Below are 20,218 nucleotides of genomic sequence, written 5' to 3' on the forward strand. Positions count from 1 at the left end.
GGAGCAAGGACTAACTCCTTTTAGCTATGCGTTCCCTTCTTTGGAGCAGCCTCTGACTGTCTGTAAGAATCCGAGCCTGTTTGTGACGTCACTCAGACGGGTTCCAGGAACGAATGCTTACTCTGTATTCCTAAATTTCTTCCAAAGGAATTGTTTTCCTCCAAGAATTCTCCCTCTATCCAAATCCTGGTCAAGCAGGTGTCAAAAGGTCTGACAATGTTAGTCGAGGACATGGATTCTGTCTTTCCGTATCTCATTATAGAGGCTTTAAGTTCAGAGACCCACTGGTGATAGACGGGGCAGGTTACACATCGAGAGAAGAACTCCTCACAGTACTGAAAGGAGAGGGAAGTCCGTGAGCTCAAGGATGAATACTCCACTCCACCAGGTCTACGACAGTGCCCACTCAGCATACTCTCGCTCAGGGCTCAGGGGGCAGGGAGGAGTGACTCATAGCAAAGCGGCCCAGAGAGTTGGTTTTGAGCTACAGGGGAACTGGAATGCCTTAGACGCAGAAGGCAGGGCTGCAGGGACAGGTGTCAAACTGTGGGTCCACTGAGAAGGGCTAAATGTTAACATTTTAACAGTATTGGGTAGTAGCTGTGCAAAAGAAAGTCAGGGAATCCAGTCCTGGTCTACATGCAAGAATACCTAGGAGGGTACATGAGGTAAATGGAAAGACTTTCTAGGTGGAGAAAAAAAAAAGTTTGGTCAGGGGGAAAGAGAGACAGAGGCAGTAAGGAAAAGAGTAAGGGAGAGATGCAGGCAGCAGGAAGAGTACTGCAGATCAAACTAGAACTTAGGTGTCAGGTGAAGGACAGGAGAGAAGTGGGTACCTTGAGGGTTTGGCTGCGGGTTTCTGGGGGAGTATGCATGAAGACACCCTCTGGCATTTTTTGTAACATTAGCACATGGCACTCCAGGAATCGGACAAAGCCATGTGAACCAAATAGTGAGGCATTGGTTCTTTTCACCAACTGGCGAGCCTTGGAGAAGTGGTGCTCAAACAGATTCCACTGGGAGTCCTGGGCAAACCTGGAGGGAAGAATCTCAGCTCCATCCCCTGCTTCACGACCACAGCTCTTTCACACAGCCATCACTTCTTTAAGGCTCTAAGACCTCCTGGACAGTCAGAACTGTGATGCTGGCCAGTGGCCAAGGCTACTAACTCACGTGAAGGAGACTGAAATGGAGACCGTGGGTTATCCAGCACTTAAATGTAACCTTAAACTTAACCTTCAACCTATAGGCCCAAACCTGCTCAGGGATAAAAAGAATCCTTCTAATAAGATGGGAGGGATGGGAGGTAAAAGTCTTTAGAAAGTCAGAGATGCAGAATAGCCCTGCCTGGAGGGGTAAAAGGCAGTAGCTTAAATGACCCGATGGTGTCCTTAAGTTTCTACCCTTTCCCACTGATAAGACTCTGGTACCCCACATTACCACATGGCCAGAGATGAGTGGACCCCCAGCATGACATTACTCTGAGAGTTTAGAATGCAGCTGTGCTCACAGTGTTGAATGAAATGCAGACACTCGCCAAAGGGCCGACATAGCAATCCTGTGGATAGAGAAGGTAACCAGGCTAGGATCAGTTGTCAGTGTAGGAACTGGTATAGAAGGTGTGTGGTACAGGGGAGCAGACAACATCTGAAATGCAGACACCCTGAGTCACATATGTGGTTCTTAGACTTTAAGAAATCAGGGGCTAGGATCAGGGACCATGCCCAAGGGATAGGCTCATGACTACCTGTGTTCCAAACACAGGGCCCTATCTGAACCCTTCAGGAGTATAGCAGAGCCCTGCACAAAATTTACCTTTTCCGTAAAGCAGCAGATCTAAGCAAGCAGAATAGAAGCAGGCCAGGCCAAGGACATCATGACCCTGGGAAATGAGCGCCCACTGACTCTCCAGCACATGGACACATAGATCAAATCTGCCAAGAGACAGAGCCACTGGGACCAGCTAGGGCATGGGGAGGATGGTAGAGGAGAGGAGGGGATCTTACATCTCCAAAGTAGCCTAACATCCCCTAGATCTTCTTGCCTTATCTCTATTTATATAGAAAGTATCTGTGCCTGCAATCAGACCTGCCTCTAAGCAAGGGAAGTGGGAAAATGCCTGAGCCAGTTTCCAGGTTCTTTCTTGAGCTACTGCAATTACCTACCCCCTGCGGAGAAATGAAGCAGAAGGAGGAGAAGGAAGAGAAGGGGGAGAAAGTGGAGAAGGGGAGGAGGAGGAGTATGCATTTCCACTCCCAAAGCCCACACTTAAAGACAATGCTTCCTGGAATGACTAGAGAAGAGACAGCCTTGGCTGTAAGAAATGGAATAGCATCTCCCTCTCCATTTCAAACTTCTTTGGGAGACCATACCCTCCCCTCTTAGACAACAAATACAAATGGCAGAAAATGATCTTAATACTTCTTCTTCAGAAAAGCAGATCTGAAGAGAACTGAGAGAACCAGATTCTCCAGAGCTGGTTTCTTGAGGTGTCTGCATATCTCATGAGCTTGAAAACCTAAGGAGGTCAAAGAGCATTGTGAGAGGCCTAGTGGTGAACTTGGCTTCTCTAAAAGCCCTAGGCCCACCAGCTCCAAGCCCCATTACCCAGCTTGATGGAGAAGTCCAGATGGCCAAGGCAGAGTTTGGTGTAGGCCAAGGCCTGCATGAGCTGCGCTGTGGCCAATAATCCCTCCCTGGAGAACCAACACAGGCTGCTTTTCTGAATGGCCATCTGCTCACACTGCAGCCAATTGTCTCTGTCACCCATATTCTGGGAGAACTGGGATAGGGCCACATAGGTAGAGACAATCTGTGGGGCAACAAACATGGGGCAAAATATTCTGACTGTACATTCACGCTACACTTCCATCTTGTCCCTTTCCTGCATAAGAGCCCACTATGGTGCCTTGTTGCCCACCTGACCAGGGATTGCTGGTATCCCTATCACTCTCCCCAACTCCTGCTACGAAAACACACTCCTTGTTGTCCCCATACTTCTAATTTGATCATTCCCACCACCTGATCTTTAAACAAACTATTTTCTCTACCTGCCCTTCTTCTTGTTCTCCGATCCCAGACTTCCCCTTCAAGACACTGGCCAAACTGTACTTCTATGTTTTCCCTAATGAAGGCCTCTGATACTTGTTCATTAGAACTCTTCAGAACTGCTGCCTAGATGTCTGTTATAAGTATGTGCTCATTTGACATCACTGATGACTCTCTTCTTGAGACACTGTCTTCACTAGGTTTTGAGGACATCATACTCTCTTGGCAACTGCTCAGTTTCTTTTGCTGATTTCTCCTTATGACCCTGACCTCTTAACATTGGAGCTGTTAACTCAGTCCTTGGACCTTTTCTCATTCCCTTGTGGAGCTCATCTAGTTTCATGGCTTTAGATACCATTTACACACTGATGACCCCTGTATTTCTACTTCCAGCCCAGACTTCTCCCATGCACCCCACATTCATATATTCAGCTGCCTACCTAACACCTCCATCTAGATGTCTAATAGGCATCTCAAATTAAACATGTCTAAAACCTGGCTTCAGTCTTCCCCCAAATCTGTTTCTTGTGCATACTGCCCTATCCCAATTAAGAGCATCTCTATCCGTCTAGAAGTCCAGGTTGCAAATCTTGGGATTATCCTTGACTCTTTTTTCTCTCCCATCCCAGAAATGATCCATTTGGTGAATCCTGTCAGTTTTCGCTTGACAGAGGACCACTCCTCCTGCTTCCTCTGCCACCACAACAATTCAAGCCAACTATCTCTTGCCTGTATTGCTGGGATAGTCTCCTAACTTGCCTCCCTGCTTCCTCTCTTGCCTCCTTCAGTTGATTCTCAATACAGCAGACAGAATGATCCTATTAAAATATAAGTAGACTCTGTCACTCCTCTTCTCAGAACCTACCACTTGCTTCTCATCTTCTGTAGAGTAAAAGTCCAAACCCGTAGAGTGGCCCACAAGGCTACGCCATCTGCCATCCACCCTCTCCTGGCTCTCTGACTCACCTCCTGGTTCTGTCTCCTCCCCTCTAGTCACGCTGGCCTCCTCACTGTTCCTCAAACACGGACAGCATGCTTGTGCACCACTGTGCCTTCTGCCTGTCCACTCTTCTCCCTGATAGCCATATGGCTTACTTTCTCACCTCCTTCAGATATTTCCCAGATGTCACCTGCTTGTTGAGGCTTTCCCTGCCATCTTGTTTAAAACTGCACCCCATCCCCCAGCTCCCAGAACCCCATGGCCCCTTGCCTCCACTTAATTTTTCTCCACTGCACTTATTATCAACTAACATTCCATATATTTCACTGATCTATTGTCTGTTTCCCTGGAACCAAGATCAGTGCCTGGCACATAATGGGTATTCAACAAATATTTATTGAACAGATGGATAAAAAAGATAGACAGACAGATGGACACTAAAATTAGGAAGATATTTCCCTTCCTTCTTTTTTCCTAAGTCAGCAATTCAAGTCCTTTTTTAGCTCACGGACTCCTTTGAGAATCCGATGAAAGCTATGACCTGTTCCCCACCTCCCTCCACTCGTCAAGTGTTCTTTTGAATATACACACCAAAGCTGACATTCAGTTTAGGGAACTCACAGACAGCCACACCTGAAAACCCATCTAAAAACTGCAATATGAGAAATGCTGCTCAAACATATGATCAGTGTGTCTCATAGAGTCTGGGTTATTGTGGAGTCATGCTAAACCCAGGAATCTCTCTCCTTAGCATTTTAGGTTTCCGAGTGAGGTCCAGAGGGAAAGGAAGGACTTGCTTACCTGGGCTTCATTTGCAAACTCCTCAGCAGAATTCTTCTGCATGAGAGTGGCGAGGCAGGCAAACCTGCGGCTGCTGGCTGTGGTGTCCAGGTTATAGAGCTGCCAGAGCAGGGAGAGGCAGTGGACCCGCTGCTGCAGGACTGCCAGCTTCTTCTTACTGCTGTGAAGCACAGAGCGCTTAGCATGCCCTTAGTCTGCACCACTGCCCCACTGTCCCTCACCACAAAAATCCAAATCTATTCATCAGAGGGCCATCTACAGACTTTCAAACTCAGACATGTTCCTGGGATCCCCATAAGTCTTTTTAAATCATACCTCTTTTTTTTTTTTTTTTTTTAAATAGGCCCAGCGTGGGACTTGAACTCACGTCCCTGAGATTAAGAGTCCCGTGCTCTTACTGACTGAGCCAGCCAGGCGTCCCAAATCATCCCTCTTGATTGAAAAATTTCAAAGAAGTATTTTTAAAAAGGTTCATTCTTTGAATTGCTATTTTGAATATATTTCCTATAAATTATTATAGCTCAATAATTGGGTAGCAATTTAATACTTTGTATGTATATCAGAAATAATATTGATACATATATGTATATATGTGTACACATGTATACACACATACATATGTGTATCTTTATTTGAAAGAGACAGGGCAATATGTATCTTTATTTGAAAAATACAGAGTAACACCATGCTTCAAAAACAAAAGAAGTCCTCACTCTGCTACATTTCATTGGCTCAGAGAGTAAGGTAGAAGAACTGGAAGTGCTACAGGCTTGAAAGAGGAGTCTTAGGTCAATAGAGGCAACACTCCAGGCCCAGTCCTAGTTTAGTTCTCTGTGGCCCTAAAGGGACCGGGATGACTCGGCTAGGCTCCTCACTTCTCACTAGGGTTGTTTGGAGGTTGGCTTAGGGAACAGGAATGCCAATATTTTTCCAGGAATGTTTGGAAAAAGACACCAAACCAGGTCCAAGGGAAATTCCTTTTCAGCAGTCGAAGGGCTTGCCTGGCCAGTTTTTTGGCCAACGTGATCTGTCCCATGTTGAAACAGACCTGGAGATGGGAAAATGAGAAACAGTAATGTAAATGTGGGAAGAGTACTATGGATGAGGCTCTGGTCATTTGGGGCTAGTACTTGGGCTGCTGAGGCGCTAGAGTGAGAGAGCTGCAGCAGGGCCTGGCCATACTAACAAGCACCAGCAGGGCCATGTGCAGGTAAAGGAATGAGAAAATAGGATTGTGGAGAAAACACCCTCTTTTCCCATCTCCCACGTTTGTCAGTAAGAAGGCTGTGATTTGGAAAGTGATGCTGCTGGACTGAGATGAGACTGTCATGCAGCAGAGACCCAGATGTTTCAGATGCCACTGAAAGGATCTGAAATGTCACCAAATCCCTTATCTGTCTTCCTTAAATAGGTTGTGCTGCCACTGTGCATGTGGGGGTAGGAGTTGAAGAACAACCCTGAGGTTATCATATCCTTCATGTTTTAAGACTAAATCCTCCAAGAAAGTGATAAAGTCTGGTGATTCAAGAACAATCTTGGGAAGACTGCACAATAACTTCTTATAAAGGGAAAGAAATAATTATTTAAACTTACTCAAAGACCTCTGGATTGAAACGCAGATAATACAATACTATGGAAAACTCTAATATTCTCTTTGGCATTCAAAGGCATTATACACATCAGGTTTACTCTCCTAGCCAGATTATCTTAAGGTTTACATTGAAATTAGTTTTTATTTTAATTATTTTTAAATTTTAAAGCTCAGCTCTCTAACAAAACATCCCCCATGGTTTTAGGGAGTCATTATGTATAAATTGATAATTATCCCAACACATTTGTTCTGTTGATTTAATAGTAGTGAGGCTGGGAAAAGTTGCTGAGCTGTCCTGAGTTATTTTATAAATAAATTTACTCCAATATGTCCTTTGTAAATAGAGTGTCTTGTGGCATGCTTTCCCTAGAGCTTCTACTTGTTATATAAATCTCATTCCCTGAGGAAATTGTTATGATATAGAATAACCTATGAGGTATATTATTTTTTTTAAAAGCAAGATGTAGAATGGAATATAGAGAGCTCCTATTTGTGTATAACAAAGGAAAGGGGAGACCATATACATTTCTGTATGCCAAACCCCTCTGGTAGAATACATAAAGATTCATAACGTCAGGGAAGGGACATAGTAGCTGAGTGATGGGGTTGGGGGGTGGGGAGACTTCCAGATGTATGTTCTTTTTTTTCCCCCTAGCTTTATTGAGATGTATTTGACACAAAGCATTGTGTAAGTTTAAGATGTATGACACGATTTTTTATTGAGATATAACTGACATATAACATGTTAGTTTTAGGCGTCCAACATAAATTTTTTTCTTGATGAGAACTTTTAAGATCTATTCCCTCAGCAACTTTCAAATACATAATACAGCATTGTTCACTATAGTCACTATGCTGTACATTATACCCCTAGGACTTATTTATCTTATAACTGGAAGTCTGTACCTTTTGATCACCTTCACCCTTATGTCCAGCCCCCAGCTGTCCTGAAATTAGTTTACATGTACTCCACTGAACAAAGGACATGAATAAGCAATTGACAGAAAAATAAATGACTGGTAAACATACAAAAATAATGTACCTTATTAAGAAATACACATTAAAGCACAATATAACTTTCATCTACAGATTAGCAAGTTTAAAACAGACTGATAACATCTGATGTAAGGATGTGAAGAACTGGGAAAAATTCGAATTGATATACAGACGGTTCCTGACTTACAATGGTTTGAATTAACAATGTTTTGACTTTCACCCAATGGTGTGAAAGTGATATGCATTCGGTAGAAACTATCCTCTGAATTTTGATCTTTTCCTGGGGGTAGCAATGTATGTATGGTATGATACTCTCTCCTGATGCTGGGTGGCAGCAGTGGATGCACTCCCTGTCAGCAATGCGATCATAAGGGTAAACGACCAATAGACTTACAATCATTCTGTCCCCGTATAACCATTCTGTTTTTCACTTTCAGTAGAGTACCCAGTAAGTTACATGAGATACTCAACGCTTTATTCTAAAATAGGCTTTGCATTAGATAATTTTGCCCAACTGTAGGCTAATGTAAGTATTCTCACTGAGTATGTTTAAGGTAAGAGGCTACACTACAATGTTTGGTAGGTTAGGTATATTAAATGCATTTTCAACTTGTGATAGGTATACTAGTTTTGACTAAATGATATTTTCAACTTATCATGGGTTTATTGAGATGTAACCCCATCATAAGTCAAGGAAGATGTGTAATTTTGATGGACAATTTGGCAATACATTTATTAAATGTAAAATCATTCCTATCTCCCACCTTAGCATTTCTGCCTCTGGAAATTTCTATTACAGAAACATTTTTACAAGGGAAACAAGAGATATTTACAAGAATATTCACTGTAGCAACGCTTATAAAAATCTCAAATTAGAGACAACCTAAATGCATGTGAAGAAGGGACTGATTAAACTTTGATATGAGCATACAATGGAGTACTTGGCAGCTGTAACTGATTGGATGTACACTAATATGCAAAAATGTTCAGTCTGTACTGTTAAGAATAAAAGTCAGCTACAGAAGAGAATATAGAATATGATTCTATTTAAAAAACAACAGAAAATAATAATGGTATGCCTATGTGTGTATATCTGGTGGAATTAGCACATTATTAACTATGCTGGGGGCAGCATGGAGCTCTTTTCACTTTCTCCATATCATGTATTAATATGTTTTGAATTTGTAAAATCTTTTCGCACATTATCACATTTACAATTGCATACAAAAAAAAAACAAAGAGATTTTTAAAAGAAATAATAGGGTAACCCTCAAGGAGAAATAACTCAAACTTCAGGGCCCTGCCCTTACTTTACCTCTGACCGAAGACAGCAGAAAATGGCTTCCTCAAACTGACAGATCTTCACTTTGTGCTTTTTCAAAAATGAGAATGCTGAGGGCTGGCCCAGAAGACTGCTTGCCTTCCTCAAATAAAAGAAGGCCTCCGAACAAGACAAGGGATGGAGAAACAGGATTAGGATTTGGATGACCCTACTGGTGTGATGAGGACGAAGGATGGAGGAAGGTTATGATGAGGTCAAGATTTGGATCGGAATCAGAATGGGTTCACAGTGAGAAACAGGGAGCTGGATGGCCCGCGCAAGTCAGGGGCAGGGCTGGCAGTGGTTGGTGCTCTTGGACTACCACGTTCCCACTTCGTGTTTTCTCCTAAACCCCTTCCAGCACCTTTCTCTCTCCACTTTGCTCCATTTTTCACCCAAGCTGACTTGACAGTAAGAAATCCCCACCAAATTCCCCAAGTGAAAGGGCTCAGCTCAGGGGCTGGGAGCAGAGCTTGCTCACCATGTAATTATCTGACAGGTCCAAGGAGGCTGCAGCAGCCTCCAGCAGGTAATAAAATGCACATGTGGTTTCTCCGATGACCAGGCAGTGCTGGGTGAGGGGTGAGAGCACTAACTGCAGGATTTCCTCACAGTGACAGGGCTTTGTGGTCAACATGTCTTTCTCGGGGCTGGTCTGAGCCAGCTTCTTGTTCACCTGATCCAGGAACTCTTCCTCTGTTCTTTGTGGAGAGAAGATGAATGGAGAGTCGTCACAAAGCAGCCACTCTTCTCGGGGCATTCCCAGATCTCCAAGCCACTGTTTCCAGGAAGCTTTCCTTTATGACTCATCAATTCTTTGTTTAGCCTTCTCCTCCATCATTCCATAAGTTTTTGAAAGTCAGGGACCTGATCTATACTGTCAAAGCCCTAAGGAATTTTTTAAAAACCTAAAGCCAATCTAAGTACCTCATAGACTAAATGGGGAAACAACTTCACCTGAAGAGTAAACTAACAACGTGAAATAAAAACATGAACATGATACAAGGCAATAAGTAATAATACATTTCTCTATTAGCATATTTGAACTTTGTCACAACACATTTGAACGTGATTTTATACAACACCATCTTATCCTACAACAACCCTGTCTTTCAGGCAGGCAAAAACTACCTTCCTTCTACCATTGAGGAAACTGAGGCTTGGAAAGCTTAAGTGACTTCTAAATGACCTCACAGCTACTGAATAGAACTAAAACTAGAGCTCACTTCTCTACTAGTCCAGTGCACTCCCCACAAACACCATGAGTTCAAAAGAGGTTAGATCTCTCTGAGACAGAATGATTGAAAAAGATGGAAACTGAGGAGGGCTTTGAAGAATGGTAAACACTCTGATAAATAGAAGGATGTGGAGGCCACTTAGTATTTCAAAAAGGGGGAATTGTGTGAGCAGGGATATACAGGTGAGTGTGGGGATGATTCATGTAGAGTACAGATTTTTCTTTGAAAACCATAAGAAATTAGGTTGGATAAGCAGGACAGGAAACTCTAGAGTGGCTGGTAAACTCAAGGTAGGGACATTTAAAATCGATAGGCTAGGCATTACAAAGCCAGGAGGCACATGATTAGGAAATGTAAATTCCTTTTAATATCATCTGGGATCAAACATAATTGGGAAGACAAATTTATAGCAGAGAAAAATCTGCTCTGCGTACAATTCATCTGAGAGTTATTAAATGAAGCTTTTCCTAAACACTAAGAAATAATTTCCCTTCGAAGAATCAAAAATTGCCTTTCCAATTCTCTGTTAACTTGAACTCTGGACTGAGTACAAAGGTCACTACTCCTGGGTGGTCAGAGGAGTTCCTGGTCTGCAGGTGAGGTGAGTGGCCCAGTTCAGTGGTCACCTGTGTCTCATTTCCTGGCCCCCCACACCCACTCTCAGCGTCTCCATTTACCTGCAGTGTTCACTTGTGAAGGCCTCCTGACTTCTGAATGGTCTTGTCTGGAACTGAAAACTATCTGTAGGGAGAAAAATATCATCTTCCATTATCCATCTTTGTATTAACTGAGAACATTTCCAATTCCTGACTACTTCTCCGAAGCTTAGTTCATGACCTAATTGCCTCCCCCATTGTTAAAATGGTAAGTTTAGGTTTAATATTAACCTACACACAAAATAGAATGGTGGATCACAAATTCCTTACTGGCAACTATTTATGATTCAAATAGTAACTCCTCTCAAACCTCCCAAACCAGCCCGATTCAATTTGCTAGAAAAATGAATAAAGAATATGTCTACCCGGTTTGACGGCTACTTCTAATAGAAGAAATCCCTGAATATATCTGGATTGAATTTCTGACCAGATGAGAGTGGACCACAGAGCTAGACCTAGTGAGGAAAATCATGAGGGCACCAGATGCCACAGTCCACTAGAGTCACAGTGGCCAGCAGGGGGTTTCAGCTTTACCTCGCTGGCCTTAAACAGCCCTTATCCCTCAGATTTGACTCTTCCTCTGCAGCTGCCTTCTCACAGATCAAAAAGCAAAAACTGGGAATGATGAGGAGATGTTACCATTATGGCTCAGAAGCACGGATGGCAGGATTGAAAGGGGGTCCCCAAGAACTGTTACAGGGAGGACTTGTGTTAAGTAGAAGGACCAGCTCTCTGATTGCGGAACCGTGTCAAATAAGGTAGGGTAAAGTTAAGACTCCGGTAACTAAAGAACCTGGAGTTTGGCAGCACTACCGCAACACACAATTTCCAGGGGCACCATCACATCATAGCATGTGTGACTAGCGCCCTCTAGATGTGTGCAGTACCTGTTCCGCATGGCCACGCACAGAGGCCCTGAATCTGGGAAGTGTCCTCAGGGCTTGGTCGTGCTGGGAAGGTCTTGAGCCTCTCTCTAGACTGATCAGGCTGTGTATTCTCAAGCTGACACTAACTATGAATGATAGGGTAATTTCTTCACAATCCTAGACTAGGACATTCACTGTTACTTTCCTCTTTCTCCTTGGAAAGTACAAAAGTGCAAATGCCCAGAGTTCATCAGCCAATGACTAATTTTTCCAAGTCACTGGTCTACCTTCACAGAGTCATGAGAATGTTACAGCTAGAGCAGACATTAAGAGAATAGATTAACTTCTTGATTTTAGTCCATTACCACCACCAATTCCCCATCTCTCCCTTATCCCTCTCCTCTGCCAACACCAACAACTTCTATCAAAGTAGAAAAAGAGAAGATTTGGTTGGGTCTTGACAGCTGTCTTCAAATATGTAAGAAGGGGCAATTCTGATTTGCATTTCCCTGATGTTCAGTGATGTTGAGCATCTTTTCATGTGTCTGTTGGCCATCTGTATGTATTCTTTGGAAAAATGTCTATTCATGTCTGTGCCCATTTTTTAATTGGATTTTTTGTTTTTTGGATACTGAGTTTTGTAAGTTCTTTATATATTTTGGATACTAACCCTTTATCAGATATGTCATTTGCAAATATCTTCTCCCATTCTGTAGGTTGCCTTTTAGTTTTGTTGATTGTTTCCTTTGCCGTGCTAAAGCTTTTTATTTTGATGTAGTCCCAGTGGTTTATTTTCCCTTGCCTCAGTTGACATATCTAGAAAGAAGTTGCTATGGCTGATATCAAAAAGGTCACTGCTTGTGTCTCCTCTAGGATGTTTATGGTTTCAGGGCTCACATTTAGATCTTTAATTCATTTTGAATTTATGTTTGTGTATGGTGTAAGAAAGTGGTCCAGTTTCATACTTTTGCATTCTACTGTCCAGTTTTCCCAATAGCGTTTGTTGGAGAGATAGTCTTTTTCCCAATGGATATTCTTTCCTGCTTTGTCCAAGATTAATTGACCATGTAAGTATGGGTTCATTTCTGGATTTTCTATTCTGTTCCATTGATCTATGTGTCTATTTTTGTGCCAGTACTATACTGTCTTGATCATTAAGCTTTATAATATAACTTGAAGTCCGGAATTGTGATGCCTCCAGCTTTGTTTTTCTTTTTCAAGGTTGCTTTGGCTATTCAGGGTCTTTGGTCATTCAATACAAATTTTAGGATTATTTGTTCTAGCTCTGTGAAAAATGCTGTTGGTATTTGGATAGGGATTGCACTAAAGGTGTAGATTACTTTGGGTAGTATAGACATTTTAACAATATTTGTTTTCCAATCCATGAGCATGGAATGTCTTTCCATTTCTTTGTGTTGTTTTCACTTATCATCAGGGAAATGCAAATCAAAACTACAATGAGAGATCACCTCACACCTGTCAGAATTGCTAAAATAAACAACATAAGAAACAACAGGTGTTGGTGAGGATGTAGAGAAAAGGGAAACTTCTGTTGGTGGGAATGCAAACTGGTGCAGCCACTGTGGAAAACAGTATGCAGGTTCCTCAGAAAGTAAAAAATAGAACTTCCCTATGATCCAGCAATCACACTACTAAGTATTTATCCAAAGAGTACAAAAATACTAATTCAAAGGGATACATGCACCCCAATGTTTATAGCAGCATTATCTGCATTAGCCAAAGTACGGAAGCAACCCAAATGTTCATCCATTGATGAATAAAGAAGATGTGGTATGTATGTGTCTGTCTATCTATCTATGGAATATTACTTAGCCATAAAAAAGAATGAAATCTTGCCATCTGCCACGACACAGGTAGAGTCAGAGAGTATAATGCTAAATAAAATAAGTCAGTTAGAGAAAGATACAAACCATATGATTTCACTCATATGTGGAATTTAAGAAACAAAACAAATGAGCAAAGGGAAAAAACAGAGAGGCAAACCAAGAACGAGACTCTTAACTATAGAGAACAAACTGATAGTTACTAGAGGAGAGGGGTTGGGGGATGGGTTAAATAGGTGATGGACAATAAGAAGGGCACTTATGATGAGCACTGGGTGATGTATGGAAGTGCTGAATCACCATATTGTACACCTGAAACTAATATTACACTGTATGTTAACTAACTGGAATTTAAATAAAAACTTGAAAAAAAAAGGCACAACTCTGAAAAATTGGTGAAGTTGCAAGAAGGTAGATTTCATCTTGATGAAAGAAGCTTTCTAACAGCTGTTGACAATGAAATGGGCTCGCCAATAACTGAAAATGTTCATACAAAGAGGGTGAACTCTCATTTAGGATGTGGTAGAAGGGCAACCAGCTTTGGGGAACAGCCATCCACTAACTCAAACTTCAAGCAACCAACTCCTATTTATCCCTGAGTTCTCACTTTTAGCGTTATCTCCTTCAAGGGAGAGTGTTCCCCTACTCACTTCTCAGGCCGAGCCAACGGCTCCTCCTCTAGGTACCCCAATGCCTGGGTATGCTTTTGCATTGCCTTTACCATGCCATATCAGAATTCTCCATTTGCATGTCTGCATCAAGCCTCAAAACTGATAATTTCAGGGGCCCATGCTTATTCATTTTGTATTCTTAATACCTAGCTGCAGCATCTGATACACACAGGGGCCCCATATATGTGTACAGAGTTTAATAATAATAATAATAACAACAATAACAACAGTAGCTAAAATGTATTGAGCACTAACCGTGTGCCTGGCACTATTCAAAGCATATTATATATTTTAACTCATTCAATTCTCACAGCAACTCTATGAAATTGGTACTGTTATTTTCCTCAATTGAGGCTGGGTAACTTGCCCAAGACTGCCAACCAAAACAAGCATGATTTCTAAAGTTCCTTTTAGCTCTGAAATTACATTTTTCTTATTTCTGGTGCTTCAGGGATAAATGGCTCTTTCTGCCTATTTTTCTCCCTTAATCAGATTCCACCTTTTGGATGAAGAACTCCAAGTACATGAATACAGAGAAGTGCTGCCCACATGTCTTCTTTCTGCTTCCTGGGTTTTACCTTGGGGAGAAGGCAGCTGCAATTTGTCTGTGATCACTTGTGTTAGTACTGAGCCAGTATCTTTGTAACTACAGAACCGGGAGATCCCACTGCAGCTCTTAGCAGAACAGATGGCAAAACGGTGGAAGGGGACAAAGTCCCCCCCATGACAGCTCTGACAGCGGCAGGCCAAATCTTGGAGAAAGCAGGCACATTCAAGGTGCAGGGCTATCTGCTGTGCCTTGGGCCACAGCTCCCAAGCAGCTTCCCGTAATAGTGGCACTCCAAATTCTAGCATCTCTGTTTGAGGTAGAGATAATTCCTCTTGCAGACTGAGAGGAGAGTCAGCATCTGAAATATAGGAAATTTAAGTGAGAGTCTCCCTTAAAGGCCTTTTATGCTGTCAGTAGCAAACTCCCAATCACATGCTGCTAGTTTATAAGAAAATTTTATTTACAATTCCTCTGTATAAAGTATATTACACCAATCTGAGAGTGACATTGACCATATCTTGTACAAAGTACCACAGAGAAGAAATGGTCAGTGGTAAAGAAGCACGCTGAGTAGATTTCTTAGATGCTCCTCCTAAATTGAGCTTTTTTACTACAAATTACTATAAACATCAAATCATCAGAAATGCTCTGTTCAAGGACGCCAGGGTGGCTCAGTCGGTTAAGCGTCTGCCTTCGGCTCAGGTCATGATCTCAGGGTCCTGGGATGGAGCCCCACATGGGCAGGCATCAGGTTCTCTACTCAGCAGGGAGTCTGCTTCTCCCTCTGCCTGCCCCTCCCCCTGCTCGTGTTCTCTCTCTAATGATAAAATCATTAAAAAAAAAAAAGAAATGCTCTGTTCAAACATAAGGCCCAAACATATTTCAAAGTCAAAGGGAAATTATTTGTGGAATATATGTGCTTTGGGTAGTCTATGCCATAATTTTATTATTTGGAGAATTTGAGATTGCAAGCTATTTAATGTGTATCTTGCTTTGCTCATGTCTGTTTCAATTCCAGATGTGTTTATCTTCCTTGAAAATTTCTAAAATTAGGAACAGTTTATCCTTTTTTTTCTTATTATTTATATCTAGAAACCAGTAAAGGATTATGGTAATATTTTCTGAACCAAAAATCAAGATATAGATATTTAACACATGGGGTTAACAAGGAGCTAAAATTCTTGGAATTAAAACAATTCTGAAAAATACAGGTTATTCGTTCACTATAATCATGGCTCCTTTGTGATTAAAATAATCACTTCCCCCCATTTCTTAGCCATAGTTTTAGGGAACTGAGGCCCATGATAAAGGATATTGATGTTCTTTTTGAACACAAATATCCCTACCCAAGGCTCTCTGTTCAGGTAAGAACAAGGAAGCAGCTCTTCCTCACCTGACTTTTTCTTCTTCTGCTCTTTGGTTTGTTCAATAATCTTGATAGAGGAAGGCACTAATATTGACTCGGCAGGAAGCTCTTGACTCTTGCTGAACCAGCAGAGCACATGTATATCCACAAGAGCCCTCAGCACCTGAAGTAGCTTGTTTTTATTCCAGCCAGGCAGGAGGTGCTGCAGGAGATCTATGTGGAAGGAGTGACCAATGACTGCAGCACACTTAACCAGCAACTGCTCCTCTAGGCTCAATTGATCCAACTGGTTTACTGCTATTTCTGGAAAACAAAACAAAACAAAACAAGAGAAGTGAACAAGCTTTCTACAAACATAGAATACATTGTGTTGATAATCTGTTCACTTAAAAAAAAAAAGGTTTTGCCGGGCGCCAGAGTGGCTCAGCCGGTTGAGCTTCTGACTCTTGATTTCAGCTCACGTCATGCTCTCAGGTTGTGGCATTGAGCCCTGTGTCAGCCTCCCTGCTCATCAGGGAATCTGCTTGAGAGTCTCTCTCTCCCTCCCTCTGCCCCTCCCACCCCCTTTCTCTCTCTCAAATAAATAAATACAACTTAAAAAAAAAAAAAAAGGCTTGCTTTTGGTCCTCCCCTTCTCCACTCACCCTAACCTCTTGAGAGAGCCTTATCTCTAAGTCCTCATTTGTCCTTATTCCCCATTCATTGTTCAACCACCACCACCACCAACCAGGTTTTCACCACACCCCTGAAACTGTTCTCCCCATGGTCACCAAAACCTTCTTCATTTCTAAAAAGAACATCCCCTATCTGATTATGCCTACTCAATTCTGATGGCTTCTCCATTCTTTATCTCATCAGTCATCATAAACTTACTTTGCCCTCTTCTTATTCAACTCCTGCTATGTGTATAACACTGTCTCTTCACTAGCACCATAGATTTTCTTAAATCTCAGCCACATTATCTCCCTTGCTTACTGCCTCCTCTAGCATAGGAATATGCACAAAGAGAAACTCAGGACCTAATTTTTATCAAATAACTAGAAAACTTCTTAGGCATTAGTCAGACCCAGAGTACAAGGGGCTCACTTAAGTAAAACATTACTCAAGTAGCATTACAAATCTCTTAAAGGCTCTTTGGGCAGTGCCAGAACTTATTTCTAGAAGGCAGGTTTGTTTTTTAGAAGAAAACGGAGCTAGCGTGATAATGAAAGACCTATATTCAATCAATCACCAAATTACTAAGTGCAATGACATCTGTAATTGGTTTGCTTGAGGTTTTCAAGGGACTTGCCTTTTAATAATGGTGGGAGAAGCACAGTATCCAAGTTCACATCATCCCTGACTGTGCAGATATAAAGTTCCTGGTCTTCTTCAGAGCCAGCAGGAAGAATACCATACATTGTAGATTTCATCGCATTGGCTGTAGGGAAAGAAGACTATGACTGAGAAAACACCATGCTCAGTGACTGTAGTTTTAAAGGCACAAAATTACAAGAATTTAGTCAAGGAATTAACAGGATGAAGATAAACAGAGCATATGTTTTAAAGTGGCTTACCCCACCCATCCTGCCTGCTAATTTTCTCTTAGAAACTAACGACATTTTCTCTACCATATGGTATCCAACATTTACACTCTTCCTGTTTACTTTCCAGTAGCCCTCTCTTCTATTACATCACAGCCCTCGCATGCCTTTCCAGATTTACACAAACTTCTACCCCTTCCTCTTCTCCCACCCTCCTCCCTTCTCCCACCCCCTACCCAAATCATCAAGTCATCCTCATCAGTAATTAATATGCAATTCTTTATTGAACTCTTATGTTTATAAATCTTCTTTTCCCTATCCCTACCTCCTGGGCTGCTCAAAAAGGAACTATAAGAGATTGACTGGCTCAATTAAGTTCTCTGAGGCAGGCCAGGAAGGCTTCCTCTTGCTTATAATGTTAGTATGGAATGGGCACATGCTTCATAAGGGTCAGGTGATGCCATATCAAAGGATGAACCCCAGCAGCCAGATGACGGTAAAACGCTGGAAGCTAAGCTTACCTGAGAGTGTCTCCCACTTGCTGTTCTTCTCCTCCTTTTGGAGGTCGTGAAAGAGCAATACATCTTTGGAGAGAAGGTCCTGGCATAAGACCTCACAGTAGAGGGGGTTTCCAAAGCACCTGTGGAGAAGGTAGCTGTAGAGAGGTAAGTAGGGGATTGCAGACTAAGATGCCCACTTGAAGAGAGCCAAGTACAGGGATATTTCATACTGAGGAATATTGCTTCTTTTGTTAAAGTCAGCTTTTGATGATATATACTAACAGAGGTAAGCAGCAACACAGAAATATAAAAAAAAAAAAAATTCTGATTGGTTTGAAATTTATTTTAGTAGTAACTTCTCTTTTTTAACTATTTTGTTTTTATTGCTGTTAAAAAGAACAAACGTCCCCTTACAAAGAGCCCTAGAAAGTGGCCTGATCACATATAAACTGACACCAGAAGCAAGCCATCCAAGTCCTGTCTTGTGAAAACCTGGATGATAGCCTAGGGAGGTAGCCCTTTACTGGTTTACTAGGAGACTGTCTATCCTTGAATCTGGTCTTGGGCCTCATCATGGTTACTAAAGCCATTCTCTCCCCCAACATGGGTAAGTGAGACCTGAGCCTTCTCACTTATATTATGGCACTGGCTCTGCCCTTAATGAAGTGCTCAGCTAGTCCTAGCCACTCACATCTGCAGCTCTTGGGGGATGCTCACCACCCCCAGTTCCCAACATGCCATTCGCAACAGTGAGGTTGTTGCCAACTTCAAAATGGGCACAAGGACAGCCTGAGAGCTCTGCAGGAAGTGCTGGGCACAGCCACACAGGGTGAAGGTAGAGGTCAATGTCATCACCATGATGATGGGCACAGTGGAGAGTAATGTTTCCAAAAATTCCCAGGAAGCTGCATCCATATATTGGGCTTCGTCAATGAGGAAAATCAGTGGTGTTTCCCTCACTGCCTGAAAATAACAGCAAACAGTGACAACCTTTGATTAGAAATGAAGTAACCTGATTTTCAAATGTACCATGAATTTCCCAACAGCAATTTAAATAAAATGTCAACACAGGCTGGGATTTTCTGAGTAAAATGTGTCCTAAGTCCAGGTAATATTTTATTTTATAAGTATAAAATATAGCCAGTATATCTAATTTCTAAAGAAATGTCCTGAGGTTCTTTGGACAAGAAAATACTCTAACTGAAAAACTAAATGAACATCAAAATATTCTCCAAATCAAACTTGAAGCTTTCAAACATTTCATTTTGGCAAAGGCTTCAAACTGTGTGGGAATTCATAATACTTTATATCAGTAACTTCCAAACCAGGCTGCACATCAGAATTACCTGAGTACTTGTTAAAACTACCAATTACCAGGCCCTATTCAGGTAAACTTTTAAAAAATATACTCATTTTTAGCCACATTCCCCACTCCCCTGCTGCAGCCAGTAACCATTCTAAGGTGTTTACTGTAATCCTTTTGTTTGTATTGTGTTCTTATGAAAGGTGCATCATTGTTTTGTTAAGTAAACTTTTTATGTAAATGCTACTATATAGATCTCCTTGTTTCTCTTTTTATTCAGGATTATTTTTAAGACCACTCTGTGTTGCAATGTTTTCATCTATTCCCTTATTTCTAGACTTCTGCATTATGCTGCATAGCTCTCATCCATGAGTTCATGCCATTGCGTCCCTCTCGTCCACAAACGCTGCCGTGAACAGACTCCCTGAGACATAGATCCAAGAGTGGAATTGCTAGGTCAAGAAGACGCATGTTATTAAAATTTGACTAGTTACTTCTAGATTGCTTTCCAGAATGAATACATCAGTTTCTGCTCATAGATATTTTTGACTCTGTAATCTGGGTTAAGGCTTGAGTGTATTTGTAATAAATAGGAGGTAAAACAGCTATCTGCTTGCATTTAGAAACCACCGTTTTAAATTAAGAACCAAGGATCAGGGAAGAGCAAAGAACTTTTCTTGTATTCTGTGCAATAGGATTGATTCAAGGTTAAAGATAGATACAAACAATGAAGATATCACAAATAGGCAGGCCTAAGTCAAGGTGTGCTATGGATAGATTAAAATAAGCACAAACCATCTCCACATATTAAGAGTTAATGGTATGTAGCAAAAATACCCACCTCCTGAAGCACTTGAAAAAAACATGCCTTAACCTTCTTTTGTCTGGTCAGGTCATCCATGTGCGAAACTTTGAAGGACAAGGGAAACTAACCAGGAAAATTATTCATATATTAGCATTCACAATGATGATCTAATAAAAATATACAGGTTCTCCAAAGGGAG

General features: G+C 41.7%; 1 protein-coding gene across 5 annotated transcripts in view; it reads right to left on the reverse strand.

Annotated features, from left to right (window-relative positions):
* The window catches only part of LOC118532360 (adenylate cyclase type 10-like), a 43,985-nt gene that overhangs the window by 617 nt on the left and 23,150 nt on the right, over positions 1–20,218 (reverse strand). Inside the window, exons 15-31 of one of the 5 annotated variants that reach the window (XM_078055355.1) lie at positions 20,056–20,142; positions 18,603–18,874; positions 17,933–18,051; positions 17,180–17,308; positions 15,916–16,191; positions 14,551–14,880; positions 10,613–10,676; positions 9,179–9,398; positions 8,692–8,817; positions 5,665–5,837; positions 4,790–4,949; positions 2,608–2,812; positions 2,422–2,518; positions 1,816–1,934; positions 1,441–1,558; positions 837–1,035; positions 122–335 (exon numbers count right to left, since the gene is read on the reverse strand). In XM_078055355.1, coding sequence (XP_077911481.1) covers positions 122–335; positions 837–1,035; positions 1,441–1,558; positions 1,816–1,934; positions 2,422–2,518; positions 2,608–2,812; positions 4,790–4,949; positions 5,665–5,837; positions 8,692–8,817; positions 9,179–9,398; positions 10,613–10,676; positions 14,551–14,880; positions 15,916–16,191; positions 17,180–17,308; positions 17,933–18,051; positions 18,603–18,874; positions 20,056–20,142 — 2,908 coding nt within the window. Of the gene's footprint in view, positions 1–121; positions 336–836; positions 1,036–1,440; positions 1,559–1,810; positions 2,813–4,789; positions 4,950–5,664; positions 5,838–8,691; positions 8,818–9,178; positions 9,399–10,612; positions 10,677–14,550; positions 14,881–15,915; positions 16,192–17,179; positions 17,309–17,932; positions 18,067–18,602; positions 18,875–20,055; positions 20,143–20,218 lie in introns of those variants that run through there. The other 4 variants (XM_078055356.1, XM_078055357.1, XM_078055359.1 and 1 more) reach the window with 4 other exon arrangements.

The sequence above is a fragment of the Halichoerus grypus genome, chromosome 9, assembly GCF_964656455.1.
Source record: "Halichoerus grypus chromosome 9, mHalGry1.hap1.1, whole genome shotgun sequence".
Lineage (NCBI taxonomy): Eukaryota > Metazoa > Chordata > Mammalia > Carnivora > Phocidae > Halichoerus > Halichoerus grypus.